Here is a 16,739-nt window from a genome sequence, read left to right as displayed (position 1 = left end):
ATTAATTGTCTGTTATCTGTACAGTTCGTATTTTAAATATTTGAAGTATAAATCAGTCTGCTGCCGCTGCCCGCTGCGCATGTTGTCACGCTGCTCAGGACGGGATGCTGCCTTCAGGGATTGTTGGAAATATCTCAATCACAGGAAGAATCCCCCTCTCGAGACTAACTTTTCAGACCAGCTGTATATCCATCATAAACAAATACAAACTACGGGTCACATCGCGATTTTGACTTCACTGATAAAAGCTCTAACACAGATAGAATTACTATTTTATGTTAACAGTTACATGAATCATGGGCACAAAGTTGTGGATTTTTGGGGTGTGTTTTATGAAGTAGCTATTTGTGGGGGAAGTACTGAGATCCGTTAGTAAATACGCCAATACAGCAGTTTCACTCACTACCTCCTAATGTTTTCTCTATGCATTATAACATATATAAGATTATATATAAGATACAAGTCGAGGAGGGATAATTTCAGGTCTCATTCTGAAAGTAACGCTCAGTTTCACACTGACTCAACCAGACGATTGTCTCTTATCTTCATCTTCACAAACATCATTACGTCACATGACACAGATACAGGAGTCCGAATTCATGGAACTATTGTTCTCGTTGGGTTAGAGCATCTTTAAAGTCCTTTGGAGCAGATTTTTAAAAGGCTTTAGTTTTGGTTTTGCAATCTTGTTTTTTTTAACTGTGGGACTTTCTTTTATATGTTTTTATATTATATAATATTCATTTGATGTTTTTGTTTGTGTGGATTTAACTTGTGCACATGAATAAACTCAAACTCAAAGAAATTTGCATCCAAAGAGAAAGAAAAATGACATAGTGTAAACAAACAAACAAATAAATGCATTTGAAAAATAAAAAACAAATGTAGAAATGTTCGAATAAAAAAATGAATAAATGTAGAAATACCCTAAAGTAAAAGTTGATGTATGGAAATGTGGAAATACAATTGAAAATGTATCTATTTTCCATCTATTCGTGTATTTAACCACTTATTTCTGAATTAATTCATTAATACTTATGTCTTTTTTTTCGTCCTCTATACAAAATTACAAACTCACGAGCTGTATTTGAAGGCAGCAGCGTCAGAGCTGGAAAATCCCAGCTGACGATATGCACGTGAAGGCATCTGTGTTTTAAGGAGGACGGAAGGAGTTTTGTGTCGAACAGGAAGAAGCTTCAATCCGAAAGTTGAGTTTACTGTTTCATCTGTTGATCGTCTGGCTCCGCATTGATCTCCAGTCTGGGAAAACACCTGAAACTCACCTTTGATGCAAACAACGTCGTTTCACCGCAGTCATGTCAGCTGAGTAGAGAAAATATAACTAACGGTGAGTTCAGGCTCATTATCCCGGTTCACAATGAATGAAGATCACAACTAACGGCGGCTTCTGTCACACATAGATGCTGAATTCTGGATGAAAGCTAATTTAAAAGTTACTTGGAAAAGGTGATTGGAAAACTTAACAAGACCTCATAAAACTGGACAAACATGCAGCTCTGCTGAACAAAGGAGTTTTTGAAACTGTGTGAAAGACAGTCACGAGTTGTTTTCAGTCTTGGTTTTAATGAAATTAGCGTGCATGTTTTCAAACCTGCAGAAAATCCTGCAGAGAGCCAGCAGGAGCAGCACTGAGGAGCTGGAAGAACTATTTAGATCCTTTATTACAGTAAAAGTACCAACACAGCAATGTACAAATACTACATTACAAGTAAAAGTCCTGCATGAAACATCCTACTGCAGTAAAAGTACATAAGTATTATGAGCTTGATGTAGTTAAAGTATTGCAGTAAAAGTACATAAGTATTATGAGCTTGATGTAGTTAAAGTATTGCAGTAAAAGTAGTGGTTTGGTCCCTCTGACTGATATATTATTATATATGACATCATTAGATTATTAATAGTGAAGCATCAGTGTTAGAGCAGCATGTTACTGTTGTAGCTGCTGGAGGTGGAGCTAGTTTACACTACTTTATATACAGTTAGCTAGTTTAGTCCAGTGGTTCCCAACCTATGGGGTTGAGGCCCCTCCAAAGGGTCAGCAGATAAATCTGAGGGGTCGTGAGATGATTAATGGGAGAGGAAAGAAGCTTTTAAGTGTAATGTAAGTCAGTACATTTACTCAAGTACTGTACTTAAGTACAGTTTAGAGGTACTTGTACTTTACTTGAGTATTTCCATGTGATGCTACTTTCTACATTTCAGAGGGAAATATTGTACTTTCTACTCCACTACATTTATTTGACAGCTTTAGTTACTTTTCAGATAAAGATTTGACACAATGGATAATATAACAAGCTTTTAAAATACAACACATTGTTAAAGATGAAACCAGTGGTTTCCAACCTTTTTGTCTTTTGACGTCTTACAAAAAGCAGTGTGTAGTCGGGGTCACATTTCACATGTCTATGAGTTGTTAACAGCTCCACCAAATAGTGATTTTTCCCTCTAAACTTCTCACATGCTTTCATTTCAATAAATGTTCAAATGATCCAATATTTCAGCAAAAATCAAAGATTAGAGGAAAAAGTCCAAAAACTGAAAACAGATTTGTGTATCAGAACTTTGTTTTTTCTTCTTTCCTCTCCCATTAATCATCTCACCACCCCTCGGATTTATCTGCTGACCCTTTGGAGGGGCCCCGACCCCTAGGTTGGGAACCACTGGACTAAACCAGTACTTTGAATTGTAAATAATGGACAATCAACTCCAGGAAATCAAGGCCAGTTGTCAGAGTGTACGGAGGCAGCAAATTTGGATAAACAGCTTTTTCTGTGAGAGCAGCAAATCTTTTTGAAAACTCTTTTAAAATCTTAAAATACCTTTAAAATCTACTCAGATATGTGTTCATAAATAATCTTTTTTATTGTATGACTCTAACTGGTTTGTAGTGTTTTATTGGCTGATTGTATTGTTTGTTTAACGTCGTTTGGACAAAGAGTTGAGAAACATTTCTCCCTCTTATTTAGATTGTGTCTTTGCCTTGTGTCAATTTTAACTAAGCTAACCTCGGCACGTTTACATTGACATTGTTAAAATGTCAAAGTTGATTAATGTGTTCTGTCCCTTTTTATAAAGAAACAAATAAACAAATCAAAAGGTGAGAAGTTGCAACACCTGAACAGGAAGGACAGTCTGTACTTTAGCAGATTTAGTTGAATATCAAGCAAAAGAAATATAAAGAAGGAATAAAATAGCAGCATCAAAGGTCACGAGGATCATGTTGTGACAATATACATGTGACGCTCTGTGATAATTCATAATAGAAATGGTGAATAAGGAAGTGGTGTAAATGGTGAACAAACGCAGGACAAACAAAACAAATAACTTTATCTGTCTGCTGAACTTTACCTTTGTCTTTAGTAACCAACCAGATGCACAGAGACGGTGTGGAGGAACATGTGAATATTGTACCCAGAGGATGAAACATGATGACAAAAGTGCGTCCTGATGTTTGTGTCAGCAGGTGTTATTTATGCGCTGCAGGTAACAGCAGAGCGGCGAGATGGCCATCGCCCACGTGGCCACGGAGTACGTGTTCAGCGATTTCCTGCTGAAGGAGCCGAACCAGGCTCGATACCGCAGCGTCCGGACCGAGCTGGCTGTGGACAAGATGGTGACCTGCGTGGCGGTGGGCCTCCCCCTCCTCCTCATCTCTCTGGCCTTCGCCCAGGAGGTTTCAGTCGGTGAGTGGAGATAACGGGAGCCGCAGCTGGTGACAAGGTCGAAATGATTGTTTCAACACTGTAGTTAAGGTCCAGACGAGAGCGGCGATCCCAGAAAGAAGGCGGAAGAAGAACAGCTGGATGTTCTGTTGAAAGCCTGACTTTTGATTCAGGTTTATTTTCAGCTCATAGTTGTAGTCAGGATAGCTGCACACATTCCTAATTAAACCTGTTGTTAATTTAAAGGATAACAACGTCTGAAAACAACAGTCAGGATCTCAAACGAACATTGAAACATGTTTTTCTTGCTGTTATCGTTCTTACTGACCATTAGAAGATCCAAAATGCATTTAAAAGTCTCTGTGAAGCTTATATTCAGCTTCAGCAGTCTGAGTTAGTCACATCAAGTGGATATCTGACACATTTACAGTCTTTTTAGCATCAGATTCCCTCTTTGTGTTTCCTCAGACAGTGTTTCCCTGTTGAGCTGCAGGTGGAAGTATAGTAACAAAAAGAGGGACTTTGACACTAAAAAGACTGTAACGTTGAAAGATATCTAAACTCAGCACAAAAAGTAAGGAAATATGTGTTTGGTAGAGTATTTCTTTGTTGTAACAATGCTTCTTGGCAATAAATCTTAAACTGTTGGAAAGCCTGTTTATTTCCCAAATCAGAGAAGATTTGGCAAATTTTTCATGGGCGTAACCCGCATACTCAGTTCTGCTGCTCATCCCACAAATACACGTTCCTTACAAATGTGGCACCATTTAAAAAGGAAATAAACAGGCTTTCCAACAGTATAAGATTTATTGCCAAGAAGCATTGTTACAACAAAGAAATAATCTATCAAACACTAAATTCCTTACTTTTGTGCTGAGTTTACTTGATTTGACTCATTTGGACGCTGAAGCTTCATATTAGCTTCAGATAAACTTTTGAATATATTTTTGCACAGAAGGAGGACTGTGGATTTTGTTCCACATCACTTCCATTGTAAGGTCATTATGAAGGGATCTTCTAATGGTCAGTATGAACAGGAGGAATGATTACAGCAAGAAAAAACAGCTTTAATGTTCATTTGGGCTCCTGACTGTTGTTTTAAATTGTGAACTCGTCCTTTAATGATCTTTGCAGAGATAAAACTTGTTAGTCATTGCAGCACTTTCTGATCACTGTAGTATTTAATGTTAGTGATCAGAAAGTAACGTTCTCTCTTCAGTGAATCCTCTCTGTCATCACTCTCTTTTATAACATCCTGTTTTCTGTCTCTACGTGTCTCTCAGGTACTCAGATCAGCTGTTTCGCTCCCACTAATTTCTCCTGGAGGCAGGCGGCGTATGTTGACTCCTACTGCTGGGCAGCTGTACACACACAACCTCTACCTATGTGGCTGCACAAGGTATACACACACACACACACACGTTGAAGCTATTTAAATGTGTAATTGTCAGTCATCAGCCTGGTGATTAAAAGTTGCAACACACCTTGTATCGGAGCAGCAGTAAGGCATGTTTGGATCAGTCTGCTGCTGGTGCAGGCAGTAATCTACTGAGTCACGACATGTGTTAATAATAATACGGGTATAAATGAAAGTGAGGATCCAAGATCTTACAACAAATTTACAACAATGTGCTCAACAAGTTTGACCAGAAGTTGAAGATACTGGGAACTAATCTTAGGAAGTAAACTTGGGACTTAAAAGTCCCTGTTTGTGTTTCCACCACATCTGAGTTCCATCCAGTTAAGATGTATAAACAGGTTTGATTTTCCAACACCAGTATGTTTTATCTTCCAGATCCTTCAGTGTTGACTTATAACTCTCACAGTTTCATTGCTTCTGTTTCAGGAGGAAACGCCAACATGCTTAACAGCGTTTTTACTCGCCTCCGTCCTGACTCAGAGAACCAACATCTGTAGTATATAGTGAAAGATCAGCTCATTATGGTTTTGATTTCTACACATGTAGACAGATGAGGAGGAACCAGATCAAGCTTTGACATCTGTAGATAGATTTTACTTTATATGTATTGAATCAAGCAAATTACTGATTCAAAAATGCAAACATACATGTTCTGTTTTTGTTTATCAGACACACACACACAAGAGCTACACTGCTTCATCTATGTGCAGTTACGCCGCCGCCGCCCTGCACCGTTAGCAGACGTTTCCCACGATATGACAGTTGAGTCGGGAAAGAACAACAGAGGAGAGATTCCTCAGACAGGAAACAGATGTTGTTTGACTGCAGACACTCAGCTTTCAGATTCATCATGCGTCAGCTCGACATCGATAATAATAATATCTTTATTCATATAGCGACTTTACACAGTGCTTCACATAGAATCACATAAAAACACACAGCAATAAAAGTGCTAAACAAACAAACAAACATAAAAAACTTTGTCTCATGATAACCAGACAATCAGAGATCTCAACAGTCTCTTAAAAAAGGCCTGAAAATAAATAAAAACCTATAAAACAGAATAAAACTAGCATCAAATAAAATCAGGGAAGGTTTTGTATTAAAACTATGTGATGAGCTTAGAATAAAAAGAAGCTGCTGAGTCAGAAATATAAAATGATAAAAAGGCTAATTCAGGCTTCTTTAGTTGATCAAAGCATGTTTGAGGGAAACTAACAACCTCCCTGCAGATATAAACTGTGTTCATACTGTAGGTCGTCACCTAAAGCCAGAACAGGAAATCTGGTGCTTTTGTGGTCATTTCATTGTATTTGCATCACGTATTTATCAACCGCTGTATGAGTAGAAATGTTATTGCCACTAACAGAACTCGTCATATCTCTTGTGCAGTTCTTCCCCTACATCCTGTTGCTGGTGGCGGTGCTGATGTACACGCCGACGTTGTTCTGGAGGTTTTCCGCGGCGCCGCTGCTGCAGTCTGACCTCAGTTTCATCATGGAGGAGCTGGACAGGTGTTACAACCGTGCCGTCACTCTGGCCAAACGCATGGCCACCGCGGGACTGCTTCCTCCAGACGGGTACGGCTTTTTACTTTCACTTCCTGTCTCTTTACAATTTGTTGTTCACTGGAAACATTTGGGTTTAAGATCAAAAGATGAGACAAGAGTTGAGAATGTCAGCTTTTTATTTCCTGGTATTTACATTTAGATGTGTTAAACAACTCAGGATATATCACCGTTTGTATTACACCACAGCATTTTTAGGTGAGTAAAGGAAATAACATTTAATATCTGGTGGCATAACCCTTGCTTGCAGACATCACCAAACTGTTGCATTCTTCATTTGTGATGCTATTCCAGGCTTTTACCGCAGCTTCTTTCAGTTCTTGTTTGTTTCGGGGGGGGGGGGGGGTTCTACCTTCAGTCTCCTCTTCAGGAGGTGAAATGCATGCTCTATTGGGTTACGGTCAGGTGATTGACTCGTGTGCTTTGGGTCATTGTCCTGCTGCATGATAAAAATTCCTCCTGATTAGTTTGGATGCATTTCTCTGTACAACGGCAGACAAAATGTTTCTGAATTCATTCTGCTGCTACCATCATCAGTTACATCATCAATAAATATGAATGAGTCTGGTCCAGAAGCCATGACATTACCTCCACCGTGCTTCACAGATGAGCTTGTATGCTTTCGGATCATAAGCGGTTCCTTTCTTTCTCCATCACTTTGGTAGAGATTAATCTTGGTCTCATCAGTCCGTAAGATTATGTCCCAGAACTTTTTGCGGCTCGTCTTTGTACTTTGCAAGTTTCAATCCGGCCTTCTGATTCTGATTCTGTGGTTTGCATCTCGTGGTACGGCCTCTATAGCCTCTATGGCCTCTATGGATCGTGATACCTTCACCCCTGCACCGTGGAGGTCGTCGGTGATGTGACTTACTGATGTTTTTGGGGTTTTTCTGTTTTTGAACAATCAACCTTAAAGGAAACACCTGTCAGTCACATGTTCCAATAGTTTTGCTCACTTGAAAAAAATGGGTGGGTTCAAACAAAGGGTGGTATGTCCTGAGGAAATAAAAAGCTGACATTCTGAACTCTTGTCTCATCTTTTGATCTTAAACCCAAATGTCTTCAGTGAACAACAAAAACAAGGGAATTTGCCTCGCTGTTCCAATACTGTCGGAGGGGATTGTAAATGTCTTTCATCCTGAGTCATAAAGTAGTTTAGACGGCAGCGATCAAAGACGCAATCAAACACTGAATCTTCAGTCGTGAAAATCATTAATTTTAAGTGATGTTGACTTTCTGCCCCTAATAGCAACACTGCTTACCACAACACTTTGATTTATGACTTGTGTCACATGTAAATCTCACTGCTGCATTTTAGCATTTAAAACTACAGTTAAGGTAACTACGGTTACAGTTGAAGACAAGGTGATAAAGTTGTTAATGATTTATTAAGACGGGAACTTCTGAAGAGGATTAAATATTTACTTGCATGTTTTGAAAGAGACGTAAACCTGCTAAACACTTATTAGACTAATGCTAAAAGCTGCCACTAACGATCATTTTCATCATCAAATAATCTGCTGATTATTTTCAGAGCGGTGAAGTCTTCAACAGTCCAAAACCTAAAGATTTTAAATTTACTCTCATATATGACAAAGAAAAGCAGCAAATCCTCATAGATAGATGATATGTTGCCTTTTTTTTTAATTGAAAAATGACAGAATCAATCAGAATTATCAAAAATAATTGCTTATAAACGAGTTATATTATCTACTCGCACATGTAACGGGGGACTATATTAGCCTCACAGTTTATATGGCTGATAATAGCGACAGCCTACAGTCTCTGCGTTGTGTTGTGATGATGATGATGATGATGATGATGATGATGGTGGACTCAAACGAAGACACCCAGACAGCTTCGATGTCGATTCAATGATGTCTGTTTATTGCTTACAAGCCCGGTCTCAGTAAAACCATTTAACATAAATAAAATCATAATCAAAGGAAACTTACAATACTAATAAATGATTTCTGTGACAAAGCTTAATAACCGTTAAATAACAAATTACAGAACCAACAGTCGAACCTTGACCAGGATCAAAAACTCACTATATTAAAGATTATTGATACAGATGAATCAGTTCACATAGATAATCACTCTGAATGTCAATATAATTATAATTAGTAATAAAGTCTATCTCAGGTCAGCTATACATTATTATTTACAGTGCAACACAAATATGTACACCTTACAACTATTAAATAAAGGTAAAATTACTGACAAAATTATATTCTATATTAAAAGATTTTGCTATTAGACATAGTGACCATATGTTACACACAGGAAGAACCAACACATTACTTCTTCTTCTGCTGAATAATGTTTGCCGTTCGTTCTCTCAGCTCTCCTGGCAGCGACCCTACCGAGGGATGTTTCAACTACCCGCTCGTGGAGAAGTTTCTGATGACCAAGCGTTGCTCGCGGGTGCTGCTGTTTTACTACCTGCTGTGTCGCGGTCTGACTCTCATCACCTTGCTGTGCGCCTGCATCTACCTGGGATACTACCTCCGCCTGGCCTCTGTAACCGACGAGTTCGGCTGTACGCTGCGTGTCGGCCTGCTGGCCTCTGACCCCAGCATCCCTGACAAGGTGCAGTGTAAGCTCATCGCCGTGGGAGTCTTCTCTCTGCTCAGGTATTTGTCTGTTTGGTTAAGAGAGATAAGATAACGTTATTGTCACTGTACAAGTACAATTAAATGTCATTTGGAGTAAGCCTATAGATGCCTAATTAAGAATAAAAACTAAAAAATATAGACATTATACATTATGAGATACAAAAAATATAAGCTAGTAGTGCATCAGTTTGCATAGAACAGATTATATTTAAGGGAGGTGCTGAAATAAATAAAGGAACAGTCACAGTGGTCGATAAATAATTCCATTATTGCGTTTTAGGAGAAATAAGATGAATTAAAGCTGCAAGCAGCGTTGGTCAGGACCTCGCACTCTGGCCCGTCAGGATCAGATAATTTTGCTTTTTAAAAATGAGGGATATTTCTTACAAGTATAGTGTGTTTTTATTTTGAAAGTTTGATTGACATGTGTACTGTCAGGTGTGTAGAGACAATAAGTAACTGCAGCTGGACACAGAAAAATACTCATATATTTGAATGGAGAGTGTGAGCGAACCCAAATCTTTTTGAACATTTACTGCTTCCACATAGTTTTAGATACAGACTTCATTTGAACTTTAAATGAGTCACGAGACTTTGACCTACAAATCTTGAATTTACATGTTTTTTCTATCTTTTACTGTTTTTGAGATATTAGAGTGTCAGTTTTAAAGTCTTTTCTTGCTCCTCCTGTGATTTTATAATGAGTGTGTATTGTGGAATGTTTTACAGCACTGAGGGAGTGACATCACCAGGAGCAGTTGGAGAGGAGGATTTTAGAGAACGCTTTTTATGAAATGTCCTCATAAATCCCATTACTTTGGCCAAATCTTACATAAAATCATATTTTAGTAGGAAATTCCGTGGCAAATCCATTGATACAGATTTGAAAGTGGTCAGACTTATAGTTTAGACGTCAGAAGCCTCAGTTTGACACAAAGTTCATGCCTCCCCATTGTTTTACATTGTAAGGGTGATGTGGCACTGCAACTTTCAGGACTTCAGGGTTAATTTTTACATTTTATCACCAGACTTGATGTGCGTGCCAAATTTGGTGAGTTTTTAAGCATGTTTAAGGGATCAAATTTAGGTCTGAAGTGGCGTAATAATAAAGAAACAAACAAACAAACACACGAAAAACAATAGGGTCTTCACCCTTAGGCAAGGACTACTGTTTTACAGTCGTACATGAAGAGGGAGAATAGGAGGGGGCTCAGCACACAGCCCTGTGGTGCTCCAGTGTTCAGTGTTACGGGAGGTTAGAAATGCTTGTGCACTGTTTGTTTGTAGTCTGCCGGTAAGAAAGTCCAGAACCCAATTGCACAGTTGGGTGTTTAGGCCAAAACTGTGACTGACATACCTGTCCAGCTGCTCCAGGTGAGGCCAGTGAGACTGTGTCCTCAGGTGACCTGTTTGCCCTGTAAGCAAACAGCTGGTGGTCCAAGGAGGAGGGGATGTTGTTTTTTATGTGTGAAGTTTCTAGTTAGAATCTTAGTTTTTTGGTACGCTCATCAGACGATGCAGATTAGATGGGGAAATTCTGTATCTGCTCCATATTCCATGTGAATAATGGGAGTTCGACAAGGCAGTATTGTCTCCTTTCCTTTTTTAACATCTATATGGATGATCTGTCACTGCAGTTGAAAAGATGTGGAACAGGATGTATAGTTGACATTAACCTCCTCATGTATGCAGATGATTTGGTGATTTACCGTCCATGTTGTTGAGGGTATGTTCACAGTATGGTATAGATTTTGACATCAAATATAATGCAACTAAGAGTAATATTATGATAGTCAGAAGTAGAGAAGACAGAAAATTAGTATTTCCTGATTTCTTCCTGTCTGGCATTGCCCTTAATGAATGTAATGACGTTAAATATTTGGGCCATTATATAACCAATGATTTATCAGATGACAGGGACATTTACAGGCATGTTGGCTTTTAAATTTTAGTATGTGTTCAGTGACTGTGAAGATCTCTCTTTTTAAAACCTTTTTATACCTCACTATATACGGCCCACTTGTGGTGTTGCTACAGAAAAGGCAGCATGCAGAGACTCACAGTGGCTTATAATGACAGTATGAAGCTGCTGCTTAAAGCTTCAAGATGAGTCCCGTCAGGTTCTTATCTAGACTGTGGAACCATTTGCATTTTAGCCTAAATGCAAATGCCTGATTATTGTAGAATGCCTCTTGTTATTTTTGTAGTTGTGTTTTTTTTTAGATTGTTTATTAATTTATTCTTTTTGTTTGTTTGGTTTTGTTTTATACTTTACACTTTGTATTTTATTGTGCTATGGACACTCCATGAGTTGTGTCCTTAATTAATCCTTAAAAAAAAAATTGAAGTTGCTTGAAACACTTCATAATTATGGGGGTCAGGGCCACTGGGAAATAGTCATTCAGGGACCTGATCACTGTCTGCTCTGGCTCAGGGATGATTGTAGCAGACTTGATGGGACAGTGGTCTGTTCCAGAGAGACGTTAAACAGGCTGCTGAGCACATGATGGAGCCTCCTGCAGTGTCAGCTGAGTGATGGGTTGGTTGTCGTCTCTGTCGTACCGTGTGAAGAAGTGGTTCAGGTCATCAGTGAGAGATGAGTTTACCTTTTGTAGGAGAGCTCTGGGCCGCTGCGTCTTTGCACCACCATATGTGTTTACTTAATAGACTTTATAGCCTGAGCTTTGTTTTATGAGGGGGTCACATGAAAAGCATCAGATATGGGTTGGCAGGGTGTGTCCACCAACAACTACAGAGTGGACACAATAACATGTAGTAATAATAATAATAATAATAATAATAACACTTTTCTACTGTATTGTAGTCCAAAATATTAGCTCTGCAATCAAATTTGCCTCTGTGAAGCTAATTTTGTGTTAAGACTGTCAGAAAGTGTTGATTTGAGTAGAGCTGCAAAGATTATTATTAATTAAGGCCAGAGGGCCAAAATGTCATCAAATAAAGGAGAAATGCATGCGGAGCCAGAGTGTGTGACTCTTTTTTCCCGCTTGCGATGACGTCTGTTACCACCACACCAAACGCCACGATTGGTCCAAATCACAAGCGTCTGTTGATTTGGACATTTCATGTGGAAAAGTTGCAGTAATTTACCAAAATTGCAAGTTCTTGCAAACATTACAGAGGTCTCTTGAGGTAATTTGCGTTAATTATTGCAATTGCAAGATTGCAGTTTCCTGGAGAGACTGAATAAACCAGTTATACTGTAACAGGAAATGCTTCTTTTCTCCTTGTCAAACTGTAGTCGGTTTGTTTGTTTCCAGCCTCGTCAACTTGGTGCTGTTCGTTGCACTGATCCCGGCGGTGATCTACGCCAGCCTCCGTCCCCTCTTCTGCTATGGATACGCCCGCTTCCTGGAAACCTACCAATCACTGCCCACCGTGAGTGTCCTGCCCTCCCCCGACGGCCACTGGGACGATCTCTCTCTGTATCTGCTCTTCCTGGAGGAGAACATCAGCGAACTCAAGTCCTACAAATACATCAAGGTGTTTTAAGCAGCACATATCTCTGATCAGACAAACCAAAACAGTAACAACACAATAACAATGTAAACATGAATATATGTTTTTTATTATGTTTTCCGACTGCAGGTGCTGGAGTTGCTGAAGAGAAGAGGTGAATGCTCTGGAGAAAACTTTGACGCCTTGGGTCTGTTGCAGACTCTGTGTCTGGTGAAGATGGACAGTGTGGATGGGGTCAAACCTGGAGGCGTTGCAGGGAAACGGGATCAAGTTAAAACTAATGCAGCCGACTCTTCCGGCAGCCCAGCAGCAGCCAACGCTGGAGCAGCTGCAAACTGCTGCAACAGTCCGAGCTCGGCCACTGATAACTGCAGCAGGATGGAAACTGAGATGAAAGGTCAGGACGGAGAAGTAGTTTTCATTTATCGCATTTTACGAAGGGTTAAACATTCCTCGTGTTTAGCAAAGTTCTGTCTGATATTATGTTTGATATGAAAACTGCACAGCTGTAGAATTATACAATAAAAAAGCAATTTAAGTTTCTCATAGAATGAGGTGAGATGTTGGTTTATTTATCATGTAATTCAAACTATTATCGTACATGTTTTTGCTTTGGAATAAAACTAATTTCCTATGATTTTTGCTTATATTATAATATTAATTTTATCAGTACAGCCCAGCTATAACCCACCTTTCATCAGAAATAGTGCAGAGTTTTTACTGTCCTATTTAAAGGGGGACATATCATCTGTTTTGTGGGGGTTTTTTTCCCAAATGTTCCAAAACTTGAGGGGAACGTATGTAAAAATGCTGCCTGCAAGTCAAAACTCAAGGCTCCAACCATAGACTGTATATAAAGATGGACGTCATGACAGCTCCCCAAAAGTGAAGCCAAAACATCTCAATCGCCCCCTGGTGGCGGGCTGCAGCATAGGTCATAAGTCCCACCCCCTCCATGTTGGTTTCTGGTTTCAAAGATGGTTTCTGTCATTTCAGGTAGTTTTTATCCTGCTGATGTTTGTCCAAGTACTCATTTTTCTGATAAGTTTGTTTTTAATTAGTTATTTGATTATATATAGAAAGGGGGTCTGACGTCATGATTGACAACTGTGACAACCGCTCTCAAACCTATCAGGCTGAGGGGGCGTGTTCAGCGGGCCGTTATCCTGCCGCCTGACTCTACTGCGCAGACTCTGGCTCCAAATGAGGTCACAAAAGCAAGATGGCTGCTCCTGGAAAGGAGATATTTTGGCTTCACTTTTGCATAGCGGTAGGAAGTGGAGACACGTCGTCCATATTTATATACAGTCTGTGGCTTCAAACTGCTATGAACACTTCATTTGCCTACTCCTCATGATGATGTCAGATGTGGTTGATGTCAGATGATGTGGTTGCTAGGTGGTTGCTAAGGTGTTTCCAGGTGTTGTCCACTCTCGAATTTCAGATCAGATTCATCCAACATGTACGGATGGATTTGAGAAGTTGACATTTGGAGTAAAGAAGGAGAAATAGAAGTGAAATCCTGCTACTATAGTTTGTTTACGTAGCCTCCGGAGGCGGAGGAAGCTTCCTGAAGCTGACCAATCAGAACAGAGTGGGCTCATCAGGAGGCGGGGCCTTAAAGAGACAGGACGGCCTGTTTCAGACAGAGGCTGAACTGAGGGTCTGCATAAAGGACCAGTAGAAGATAAATAAGGAGTTTTTAACTGTAAATCATGCAAAGATATTCCAGTAGAGCCCCAGAATATAAATATAGAGCTGGAAATGGGCAGAATATGTTCCCTTTAAGTTTAAAAGTAAAGTTAGGCCTTGTTGTCAGCAAAAGAGCAAGAGAAAAAAGAGAAATAAAATGTCACTTTCTTTCACCTCGTTTCAAGGAACTGTGGGACGAAGGATGAGAACTTACAGGAAACAGAGAGTCAGAGGTGGAGAAACAGGTGTAGGCCAACAAAACTACAGAGGTGACAATTACCTCTACCCATCAAACCTGTTTCCTGAGCGTGCAGAAGAATGTTTGGCAGCACATCGTATAATTTAAAAATTCAGTTTTACGACAGTGGCTGTGTCTGAAATCACTCTCTTGTTCACTCATTAGTGAAAGTGAAACTGAGATTTCAGACACTCATTAATCATCATTTCATTTTGCGTCATTGCTGTCGGCTGTAGAGACGCACAACAGTCGTCTTTACATCTACAAAATGCGACTCATTGCATTGTGGGATTGTTAGCGGACAGTTGCGTACATGACAACAAGCTGTGTATCGTAGATACATTTACCATCAGAATTCAGACCCTCAAATAAAATAGTGGACAGTAAATATGGTAAATATAGAAATATGTTTCTGGTCCAGTGAATCTCATTATTAGAGTCACAATATTAGGAAGCATCTGATTTGTCTGTTATTAAAGCAACAGTTTTGGGAAATATGTTTACTTGATTTCTTGGTGAGAGTTAGATAAGAAGATTGAGATAAAAACAACAATTCTCCACTTTATTTAGAGTTTTTGTACGGATTAAACAGACGAGATAGTAAGCTTTAGAGGTGCTGGTAGGTGGATTTTGTTAGGTCTCTTTTTTGTTTTTGTTAATAGTCTGGCCGCAGAGTTTTGAATAAGCTGTAGTCTTTCAATTGACCGTTTGGGAAGACCCGTAAAAAGCACATCGCAATAGTCTAATCTACTTGAAATAAAAGCATGCTATGCTAAGCTAACCAGCCTCTGACTCCAGCTTCAGACTTGAGAGAGGTTCCGATCTTCTCATCAAGATTCAAGAAACTTTATTATCTGTCACATACTGACAGAAATTCCTCTTTGACACAGTTCAATCAAAGACAAAGGTAGACAAACGAAACAGCAACAGTAAAACAGTGAAAACATCACAGTAAAATAAGTTAAGAATGATAACACAAGTACTATTAAAAGACAAGTTTAGGTATGAGTATATCTGTTTAAAACTTGTCTTAATCACCACGTACACAATAATAATTCCCACAACATGCAAAATGATTTATTTATTTTCAGAGCTGGCTCCCTTGCTGCCGGGAAACAGCGATGTGACGGGCAGAAACAAAAACAGCGAGTGCGGGACTATCCGGCAGCGAGCGATGTGATTGGTTGCCGGCACTGCGATGGAGACGGAGGACTCCACCTCACCAGACCTGGACGAAGGAGGTCTCATCTCACGGCGCATAAAGACACGCCACGACCCTTTCCTGTCCTGACGGAGTTCATCTTACAGACATCGTGGGAGCTCAGATGTTTTGCTGCCGGTTGAGACTTTTGTTTGTTTTTTCTGACACATCGCTGACTGGAAAGAGGAGGAAGTGAGCGTCAGGTGATGTAAGACTAGACACTGGAAGTACTGGGAGATTAAAACTCATGCTGGAACCAAAACAAAGGACATTTTAAAAGGTTTAAACGCTGCATTTACCAGAATGTTTTGCTCTGTGAATTATGGGGTGTGATGACGTCAGACTGACTGTACATATAGATGTTTATTCAGCCGCCAGTGATGTGATAAGTAATTTGTTTGTTTTTTGACTCATAACCTACAATCACTGAGCATTTTATTAGGAACATCAACGTAATCTGATGCAATCCAATACAACAGCTCTGCCATGAATTCTACTTTTACAATTTCCAGTTTTTATTGACATTGTCAGAAAGATGATAATTCTACTTTATGATTATAATTGAGGTGCTGGTGTGGTGGAATGCATTATATTATATATATATATATAATATATATTTCTACCCACTATGACGTCAATAATAAACATAAAGTAAATAAAGTAGAATTATCACATTTCTTACAATGTCAACAAAATGTTAAAACGTGTATATTTAAAATTAGAATTCATGGCAGAGCTGTTGTATTAGATTGAACAGGTGTTCCTAATAAAGTGCTCAGTGAGTGTGTGTATTTAATTATAATAGACAGAGAGTGTCTACTTGTTTCTTGTCACACTCT

At 39.3% G+C, this 16,739-nt stretch overlaps 1 protein-coding gene across 3 annotated transcripts; it reads left to right on the top strand.

Moving 5' to 3' along the window:
• Window positions 1-1,009: 1,009 nt before the first annotated feature.
• LOC122983365 (pannexin-1-like) lies at window positions 1,010-16,367 on the top strand. Of its 3 annotated transcripts, none has more exons than XM_044353067.1 (8): window positions 1,010-1,348; window positions 3,482-3,704; window positions 4,967-5,082; window positions 6,496-6,683; window positions 9,017-9,307; window positions 12,571-12,793; window positions 12,899-13,166; window positions 15,791-16,367. In XM_044353067.1, exons 2-8 carry the CDS (start codon window positions 3,524-3,526, stop codon window positions 15,877-15,879), a joined length of 1,356 nt encoding a protein of 451 aa, XP_044209002.1. In that variant the 5' UTR covers window positions 1,010-1,348; window positions 3,482-3,523; the 3' UTR covers window positions 15,880-16,367. The 3 variants fall into 3 exon arrangements, with proteins under 3 accessions (XP_044209002.1, XP_044209000.1, XP_044209001.1); XM_044353065.1 differs by having other exon boundaries at window positions 1,011-1,348; window positions 3,505-3,704; XM_044353066.1 differs by having other exon boundaries at window positions 1,011-1,348; window positions 3,485-3,704.
• The last annotated feature ends 372 nt before the right edge of the window (window positions 16,368-16,739 follow it).

The sequence above is a fragment of the Thunnus albacares genome, chromosome 6, assembly GCF_914725855.1.
Source record: "Thunnus albacares chromosome 6, fThuAlb1.1, whole genome shotgun sequence".
Lineage (NCBI taxonomy): Eukaryota > Metazoa > Chordata > Actinopteri > Scombriformes > Scombridae > Thunnus > Thunnus albacares.
This window is presented reverse-complemented; position numbering and strand designations above follow the sequence as displayed.